At 61.2% G+C, this 9,736-nt stretch overlaps 1 protein-coding gene across 2 annotated transcripts; it reads right to left on the bottom strand.

The window, feature by feature from the left end:
- Positions 1-515: 515 nt before the first annotated feature.
- On the bottom strand, positions 516-7,972 carry CSNK2B (casein kinase 2 beta). 2 transcript variants are annotated; one of them, XM_044983998.1, is made up of 7 exons: positions 7,826-7,972; positions 5,684-5,766; positions 5,137-5,239; positions 2,351-2,466; positions 1,894-1,969; positions 1,517-1,706; positions 516-853 (listed from the first exon to the last, which is right to left on the bottom strand). In XM_044983998.1, the coding sequence occupies exons 1-7, from the start codon at positions 7,893-7,895 to the stop codon at positions 763-765; spliced, it is 729 nt and encodes a 242-aa protein (XP_044839933.1). In that variant the 5' UTR covers positions 7,896-7,972; the 3' UTR covers positions 516-762. The 2 variants fall into 2 exon arrangements, with proteins under 2 accessions (XP_044839933.1, XP_044839934.1); XM_044983999.1 differs by lacking the exon at positions 7,826-7,972 and adding an exon at positions 6,716-6,859.
- Between the last annotated feature and the right edge of the window lie 1,764 nt (positions 7,973-9,736).

The raw sequence follows: 9,736 nt of genomic DNA, 5'->3' as shown, positions 1-9,736 counted from the left end.
GCTGCAGGGCACAGGGTCAGGTCCTGAGATGGGTTGTGGACAGAACTCAGGAGTCCTGGCTCCCAGCTGCTCCTGCTCTAACCCACCAGCCCCCACTCCCCTCCCAGAGCCAGGGAGAGAACCCAGGAGTCCTGGCTCCCAGCCCCCCCTGCTCTGACCCACCAGCCCCCACTCCCCTCCCAGAGCCGGGGAGAGAACCCAGGAGTCCTGGCTCCCAGCCCCCCTGCTCTAACCCACCAGCCCCCACTCCCCTCCCAGCACCAGGGAGAGAACCCAGGAGTCCTGGCTCCCAGCCCAATTGCTCTAACCCACCAGCCCCCACTCCCCTCCCAGCACCAGGGAGAGAACCCAGGAGTCCTGGCTCCCAGCCCAATTGCTCTAACCCACCAGACCCCACTCCCCTCCCAGAGCCAGGGAGAGAACCCAGGAGTCCTGGCTCCCAGCCCCCCTGCTCTAACCCACCAGACCCCACTTTCACAGATGAGAGCCAAATCTTCCTCCTCGATTTATTTTTGAAAAAAAGAAAATACTTCTGAACTTTTTCTGAGTTTTATGTGTGTTTTCTGAGAACGAAATATTAATTTAAACAACGCACCAAAGGCAACTAAAATCAGACTCGGTAAGAGGGAAGCGGGGGGGGGACTCAGACCAGTCCAAGGGGACCCCTGAAAAATCAAACCAAGGTGACCCTGTCCCAGGAGAGAATGGGGGATGGAGAGGGGCTGGCTTAGGAGATGGGGACCCAGGTGTCCGGGCGGAGGATCAGCGGATGGTTTTGACAGGGCTCTTGAAGTTGCTGGCGGCCTGCAGTTGCAGCTGATATGCCATGGGGTGGATCTTAAAGCCGTAGAGCCTACCGAAAGGAGAGAAAGGGGTTAACATTTGGGAGTGACCGGTGGGGATTACCGAAGCCTCAGCCATGCCCACAAGCCCCCCACAGGCACTAGGGATTTCTGCCAAGCAGGTGTTTGTGGGGACATCAGTAGGTTCCAGAGTGAACGCTCATCTGTAGGAGAAGGAAGAGCCGGAACTGGAGTATTCGTGCCCACTGGCATGGACTCTAGCTGCAGCCCTGGTTTGTGCATGGGAGAAGGCAGACACGGAACCAGATTCCCATATGCCCCCTGGAAAGGAGTCCAGCCGCAGCCACAATGGGAGAGGGAGGAGAAAACCCGGAGCCAGATCCAGGTGCCCAGCTGGAATGGACTCGGGGCACTGCCCCATGTGGGGCAGGAGGGAGGGGCCGGGTCCCCAGGGGGATGGATGGAAGACCTGGATGGATCCACTGGAATGGGCTGCCAGATACAGCTCTCCAGGGGAGATGGAAGAGCTGGAGGCGGATCCAGAGTCCACTGGAACGGACTCTGGACGTAGCCTGCAGGGGGAGGGAAGAAGTGGAGCTGGATCCCCTGGAACGGACTTGGGCTCCAGCCCAGCAGGAAGGGGAGAAAACCCGGAGCTGGATTCGCCAACTCGCCAGGATCGGACTCTGCCCCGGCCAATGGCAGCAGCTCACCTGGGGACGAACTGATTGGCTGGCCGCTTGGGCCTGTACTCAGGGTGCACCATGAAGAGCATGTGGGGGAAGCCGGTCCCGAAGTAGGCGCCGTCCGTGTGGTGGTGGCGGGAGGACTTGGGGGTGTAGACGTCCATGCACTTGGGGCAGTAGAGCTTCACCATGGCCTCGCCGGGGATGTCAGACAGGCCTGCGGGGGGGGGGAGAGGTCAGGGAGAACCCAGGAGTCCTGCCCCCCAGCATTCCTCCCACCTACCCCACCCTCCAGCTCTAACCACCGGGCCCCACTGCCCTCCCAGAGCCGGAAGGGCAATCAGGGGTCCTGGCTCCCAGCCTCTCGCCCTAACCGCTAGCCCCCATTCCCCTGCTGCACTTACCAATGGGCAGCATGGGCTGGTTTTCACAATAGACACGAGGACAGTAGCCGAAGTCTCCCTGCTGGTACTTCTCAAGCTGGGAAGGAGAGAGAAAGGATGAGACCCCAGGCTGGGAATGGGACCTCCCTCCTCTAGGGAGCGCCAGCTCCCACCAAGCCCCAGGGCGGGGACTGGCTGGCTCAGAGGGGTGGGAATGGGGCAGGGGGCCTGTCCCCTCTAGTGGCGCCGGCTCCCACACGGCCCCAGGGCGGGGACTGGCTGGCTCAGGGGGGCAGGGAATGGGGCAGGGGCCTGTCCCCTCTAGGGGGCACCAGCTCCCCCCAGCCCCAGGGTGGGACTGGCTGGCTCAGAGGGGTGGGAATGGGGCAGGGGGCCTGTCCCCTCTAGGGGGCGCCGGCTCCCATCCAGCCCCAGGGCGGGACTGGCTGGCTCAGGGGGGCGGGGGGCTGGCACTCACCATCTGGGCGATGCCGCGGTTGGTGAGGATGTACCGGGCGTGGATCAGCCCGTACAGCATCTCCGCCGCCTGTTCGATCAGGTCGCTCTGGTTGGGGTTGTCCTCCAGCTCCTCGTCTGCAAGGAAAGGGGCTGCGTGTGAGACGGGAGGGGGGGACCCACAGAGCCAGGGGCAGGGAATGCTGGGCACTCGGGGTCACCCCCTGCCTGACGGGATCGCAGGGGCCAGGACGACTGTACAGTCTGAGCTCCCACCACAGGCCATAACGACTGTCCGGAATTAATTCCTCCGACCGATCAGAGAGAAAAACCAGCCCCTCTGGATTTAACATCGCCAGCAACCGTACATCCACCCCGACCGTTCGCAAATCGTGCTGCTGCTTAACCCTCCTCAGTGCTAACAACGCGCGTGTTACTTCCCCTCTGAATTCATCTAGCATCCGTCCGCCTCCGCCCATGGGGTCCCCGTCTGCTAGATCGGAAAGCCCACTGCCAAATCTACCCTCCGCGGGGGCACCTCCAGACTGGATCAAATCCCCTCTTCGCCTTCCCTCTGCAAAGCAGAGCAGGGCTGGGATCCCCCAGGACCCGCTGCCATAATAGCAGGAGCGGGGTAAATGGACTTAATTTAGGGCAGGACTGGATGAGCAAAAATACAAGACTGCAGAAATTTGCAGGAAAACAAAAACGCACATTTAGCTATTTAGGTTGAGCCTCTTTTTAAGATTTATTTTGACCAAAAACCCCTAGCGCGGGGGCAGTTTTCCTGGTAAATGTTTTTCAAAAAGCCATAATAATCCCGACATATAAATAACTTGAATTGCACATTTCAACAGTCTGAAAACGGTGCTAAAGTGGTGTTAAAAAAACTCCCGGCTTTTTTTTTAAACTTACTTTTTATAAGCATTAAAAAAAAATGTGCTTACGGCAAAAATGTGGCAGAGTTTGGCTTGACACGTTGTGTGATCTACACACGACAACAGTTTGTCATAAACAGAATTTCAGCAGCGTAAAGCAAGTGCGCTTTTTTTTTTTAATAAAGGGTTTTTTAATTAAAAGTTTTAACATTTAAATTTAAGTGATGGATAGAAAGATTTGAGGTTGTTACAACAGGAGTTAAAGTTTTTTTTAACATGACTTAAGCACAATTTGTTTTATTCTTTTAGAGGTAAAAATTGTGTCTGAATTCCGTGTGTGTGTGTGTATGTATATATTTATTAAATGACCGTGCGGTTTTTTGGTTTTGGTACCATGGGGGAAATCTGTCTCACTCGCAGGATTTGCGGAATCTAAGGTTTTTTTGCAGGTGGAGCTGGGATAAAAATGCAAGAACCAATGCGGGAGCAGGTGGGAGTGGGTATTGCAAGTCAGAGTGAGATTAAAAAATATTCCCACGGCGGGTTTTAAAGCTCAACACAGTCAGCTCCTGGAATCTCTGTTTTCCAGTCCTTCGTGCATTCTCACAGCTCTTCGCCGGCCCCTCGCCAATCGATCACTCTCCTTCTGGAATTGCGGCCGCCAGAACCGGATGCAGGATCCTAGCAGCGGTCGCACCGGAGGGAAAAGAACCTCGTGATTCCCCTGTTTGTATCCAGCATAAATTCGTCCCAGGAGTGTAATGAACCACTGGCACAAGATCCGAGGTCGCAGGGGATTCTCCATCGCCAGCCATTTTGCAGTCAAGACGGGATGTTTTTCTAACAGATCCGCGCTAGGAATCACTGGGCTCCGGCCTGCGCAATCTGGGAGGGCAGGTGAGCTGAGCACCGTGGTCCCGTCGAACCCTGGAGTCGTTGAATTGACAACTCTCCTGGCTTTGAAATCTCTTAATCGCCATCCACGGAAGGTACAAATCTCCCTGCCAGCCTCGCATTCGCCCGCGTCGTGCGGGGAGCTTCCGTTCAGCTGATTCTCCCCCGGGACCCCTGTTGGCCGGCGGTCTTTATTCCTGGTCGTACGGGCTTATATTTGGCAATATTACAGTGGAAGGAAGAGGCGCGAGTGGGTGGGCCCCCAGTCCCAGCGATTAGGCAACGGACACCCCCGAGCCCAGCCCGTCGCATGGCTGAGACACCCACGCCGCTTTCGCACAACTGGCTGGGTGTGAATACAGCCATTGCCCAGGGAGGGGGTCATGACGAGACCCTTGTTGTCATGCAAAGGGTAGGCACATGCAATTCAGGCAGCGGTCGTGCAAGAGGGGACAAGGGGCTCAGAGTCAGGTGTGCCACGTGCAAACCACCATGTAATGGACCCACACACACCCCTCCTCACTTGTGCAAGACACACACTCACTGTGCAACACACACACTCACACCCATCCGTCATGCTTGTGCAAGACACACAACTCTGCAATAAATACACATCCCTGTCCTCCATGCTTCTGCCACACACACATGCTGTGCAACACACACAATCGCACAATGGACACACACACACACCCTTGTCCTCCATGCTTGTGCAAGACACACACTCACTGTACAACACATGCAATGGACACACACACCCATCCTCCACGCTTGTGCAAGACACACACACACACACACACACCCTGCAGCACACACAACCGTGCCACACGCAGCCCGGCCCGTCAGTCGTACGAAGGGCAGGTGCCAAGCATGCCAGGCTCAGGCCTGGCCCATTCGGTGGGGTGGGGGGCAGTGGCAGGGCCCCTGCCCACAAGGAAAGAGACAAAGGCCACATGCAAAGCGGGCAGGGAGCTGATGGGGCCAGGGGAGATCAGAGGGGGACCCCTCCCCCTGCCAGCGCTGGGACCCCCCCCGGCACCTGGCTCCAAGTCGAGGATCATGTCGAGCGCCTGCCGATAATGGGGGACCTGCTCATTCAGCCCCGTCAGGTTAAACTTGTCCTGGATGTAATCCTCGTCCACCTGGGGGGAGAGAGCCGGGCTGAGAACCCAGGAGTCCGGGTGCACTGCCCTCCCGCCTTCCCTCCCCCTCGGCCACTAGACTTCCCTCCCACAGCCAGGAGAGAGCCCAGGAGTCCTAGCTCCCAGCCCCCTCCTTTCCCAGAGCCAGGGACAGAACCCAGGAGTCCTGGCTCCCAGCCCCCTCCCCTCCCAGAGCCAGGGACAGAAACCAGGAGCCCTGGCTCCCAGCCCCCTCCCCTCCCAGAGCCGGGGACAGAACCCAGGAGTCCTGGCTCCCAGCCCCCTCCCCTCCCAGAGCCGGGGACAGAACCCAGGAGTCCTGGCTCCCAGCCTCGTCCCCATTCAGAGCCAGGGACAGAACCCAGGAGTCCTGGCTCCCAGCCCCCTGCCCTCGCACAGCCAGGAGAGAACCCAGGAGTCCTGGCTCCCAGCCCCACTGCTCACCTCACAGAAGAATTCATTTCCACGCAGGCCACAGAACCAGGAAATCCAGGACACTTCCTCAGAGCTGCTCATTTTCCCGTCCTCTGCAGAGAGAGGCGGCATCAGTCCAGCCAGCGCCAAAGCCCTGCTCACTTGTGTGATGAGCGTGGGGGGGCTCAGCCTGCAGCCCCACAAGCCAACACTCTCGCAAGCTCCCAGCACAGACAGTACAATGTCTCCCAGCCAGCGCTGCGATGCGCCCCCTCTGGGGTGGGGCAGGGGGCTAGTTATACAGGGACCCCTTGCCCAGCACTGAGATGCAGCTGGCTCTGGGGTGGGGCGCAAGAGGGGTCAGTTATATGGGGAACCCTTGCTTGGCACCAAGACACAGCTGGTTCTGGGGTGGGACCCCTCGCCTCTTACGGAGATGCAGCTGGCTCTGGGGAGGGGAAGGGAGTCGGTTATACAAGGACCCCTTACCCGGCGCTGAGATGCGGCTGGCTCTGGGGTGGGGCACAGGAGTCAATTATACACCTCTCTCTGACCCCCCGAATCAACATAGGAAATTACCACTGGCCCAGGAACGACAGGGCACCCCTGCCTCTTCCACCCTCAGGCTGGGGCTCCCCATTCCCAGCCACATGGGGGGAGGAGGGGGCTCCCTGAACCATCCACCCCTAGACAAGGGGGTCCCCCATACTGTGCAGTAGAATGACCCTCCATGACCCCCGCACCCCTTCTGCATTGCAATGGGGGAGGGGGGAATCACCGGCCCGTGGCTCCCCCCCACGGCACTGGGGGTAAGTCACCCCACCCCTCCCCCTCCAGAGGTGGGGGAGGTGAACGGCCCTTCCCCCACTGCAGAGGAGGAGGTGAGGGGTAAATCCTCCCCCGCGGTGCACTGGGGTGCAAATCCCTCTCCCCCACTGGAGGCTCAGCTCCCTCCTCCCCGCCCCCTTGGCACCGGGGGGAAGCTCCCCCCCCCGCTCGCTTTGCGCTGGGCAGATCCCCCACCCCTGCCCCCTTTACACGGGGGGGCCGCGCCCCACTCACCCCCGGGGTCTCAGCTCCCGTTCCGCAGCAGCAAGCGGTGCCCAACGCGCACAGGCCGCGGCCGCCCCGCTTGTCCCCCAGCGCGCAGACGCGCCGGCGCGCGGGGCATCACGGGGGATGTAGTTTTACAGCCGGAGGCGCCCCATAGGAGAAGACGGGAGCGGAGCCGCCCCGGAACTGCCGCTCCCACAATGCAAAGCGGGGAGACACGTGGCGGGCGAGGGGCGGGGAATGATGGGAGGCCGCGGGGCATGGCGGGAGATGTAGTTCTCCAGCGACCCGAGACTCATTGGGTTGACTGGGCAGCGGGGCCCCGCGGAACTACATCCCCGGGCGTGGGGCGAATGGGGGAGCCCCGGTACGGGGGCGGTGCCGCAAGGCAGCATGGGACTGGTAGTCCACGGGCTGCGTTGGCCTCGTAGAGTTCCATGGGCGGCGGGGTCTCCGAGAACTACATCGCTCCCCATTGCAGATAGGGGACCTGAGTGACGCAGGGTGTGCCGCAAGGCATGATGGGAGTTGTAGTGCCTGCGCTCCCTGAACTCCGTTGGTTGGAATGGGACTTTGGACTCAAACTACAACCGCCATGATACAAAAAGTGTCCGATGGGGGGGGGGGCACAATCAGGTGATGTAGCCGCAAGGCACCATGGGAATTGTAGTCCTGTAGCTGCCTGGACCTGACTGCAGTGAATGGGGGGTTGGACACTGTGAAACTACAGAGCTCAGAGGGGGGGGGCGGGGAAGGGAGGGACCCTGGGGAAGGGGCGTGGAGGCTCATAGGAACAGGAGAGCGGAGAACTAGAGGCAGAGACGTGGGGGGAGGGGGACCCGGACTCCTGGGTTCTGTCCTGGCACTGGGAGGCGGGGGTCTAGCGGGTCAGAGCAGGGGGGAACTGGGAGCCATCCGAAATGGGCGTGGCCTAATCAAAGAGGGGGCGTGGCCTCTCTTAAAGGAGTGTGCATAGTTGGGCGCGGTCTAATCCCCATGAGGGTGTGTCCTCTACTGGGGTGGGTGGGGCCTGTCCAAAGGGGCGTGGCCTGCACAGTGAATGGGCGTGGTCTAACCCCCTAGGGGGCGTGGTCTCCTGAACCCCTCGCCTTATTTTACCATCTCTGACGCTGCTGCTGCTCCGCCGGTTGCTGGCTCGGCTGTACTCCATGGTGCCCCTTATGCTCATCCGCCGCCAGAATGTTAATTAACACCCAGCATCTCCTACTGGTCAACTAACTAGTCCCCTAACGATTACTTATGAATATGTTAATTAGACCTTAATGCCTAGGTATATTTCGAATATATGTCCAAGTTAGGGTGAGGTAAATAATTCTGAGTTACTGAAGTGATATTTGGGTATCATCACATAGTTACTGGCAGTTCATATTTTTTATTTTTTTTCAGTTAATTTTTCTCATTGAAATGGGGTAAAATGACGCTATTTGGCGGGGTTTGAGGGAAAACGGCATGCTGGGAAATATGCAAATTACGTAAACGGCCGCAGGCACTACAGTTCAGGCGCCTCGCGCTGCCAGGCAGTGGCCGTTAGGAGGCTTGAGAGGGGTAGTTGGGAGATGTGCGCATGCGCCATATTTCAGTTTCTGTTCCCTCCCCAGTCGGGGGTACGTGCGCCCATTCCCTTCGTTTCTCTGCGTTCCAGTGCGCATGCGTCTAGACGCTCACAGGGCTTATTCCTGAGTGCGCATGCGTAAAACCTGCTTTTTTTACGCACTGCGCGTGGGCAGTCGCCACTTCGGGGGCGTTTAATCCGCATGCGCGCCGATCGCTATTCGTTGCCCAGAGTAACTAGCCCGCAGGAGGACGCGTCCGAGCCTCCTTCCCTATTGAGCGCGCGTGTCCAAATCCCGCGCGCCTTCCCGGTCCACCCCGCGGTTGCGCGCTGCTCTCCGACCGACGTCGGCCCTCACGCGCCACTGCCGCGGCGGCGTCTAACGCGCGTGCGCCTCCAGCGCCCCGGCGTCTTCTAATGCGCATGCGTCACCTCTTCGCCTGGGGGCGGCGGTGCGCTGCTCCGGCCTCTCTATGGTGAGTCGGGCCCGGAGGCTTCTGGGTGAAGGCCAAGGGGAGCGGGAGTTTGGTCAAGGCCGGGGCCGGGCTCCAGCCCCGCCCCCCACCGCCCCAGGGGCCTAGCCCCCCCCTGCAGGGTCACAGCCCTTCCCCTGCCCCCCAGGGACCTAACCCCGCCCCCCACCGCCCCAGGACCTAGCCCCGCCCCCACAGGGCCCCGGCCCCGCCCCTCAGGGTCACAACCCTGCCCCCCCCCGCTCCCTCCAGGGACCTAGCCCCGCCCCTAAGGGCCTAGCCCTTCCCCTGCCCCCCAGACACTTAACCCCGCCCCCTAGGGCCCCAGGGTCACAGCCCTGCCCCTCAGAGTCACAGCCCTGCTCCTGCCCTCCAGGGACCTAACCCCGCCCCCCCTGCCCCAGGACCTAGCCCCGCCCCCACAGGGCCCTGGCCCCGCCCCTCAGGGCCCCAGCCCTTCCCCTGCCCCCCAGGGACCTAACCCCGCCCCCCCTGCCCCAGGACCTGGCCCCGCCCCTCAGGGCCCCAGCCCTTCCCCTGCCCCCCAGGGACCTAACCCCGCCCCCCCTGCCCCAGGACCTAGCCCCGCCCCCACAGGGCCCTGGCCCCGCCCCTCAGGGCCCCAGCCCTTCCCCTGCCCCCCAGGGACCTAACCCCGCCCCCCCTGCCCCAGGACCTGGCCCCGCCCCTCAGGGCCCCAGCCCTTCCCCTGCCCCCCAGGGACCTAACCCCGCCCCCCCTGCCCCAGGACCTAGCCCCGCCCCCACAGGGCCCTGGCCCCGCCCCTCAGGGCCCCAGCCCTTCCCCTGCCCCCCAGGGATCTAACCCCGCCCCCACTACCCCAGGACCTAGCCCCGCCCCGACAGGGCCCCGGCCCCGCCCCTCAGGGTCACAACCCTGCCCCCCCGCTCCCTCCAGGGACCTAGCCCCGCCCCTAAGGGCCTAGCCCTTCCCCTGCCCCCCAGCCACTTAACCCCGCCCCCA

Source organism: Mauremys mutica, chromosome 12, assembly GCF_020497125.1.
Source record: "Mauremys mutica isolate MM-2020 ecotype Southern chromosome 12, ASM2049712v1, whole genome shotgun sequence".
Taxonomy (NCBI): domain Eukaryota; kingdom Metazoa; phylum Chordata; order Testudines; family Geoemydidae; genus Mauremys; species Mauremys mutica.
The sequence above is the reverse complement of the archived record's forward strand: the minus strand, read 5'-3'. Positions and strand labels throughout refer to the sequence as shown.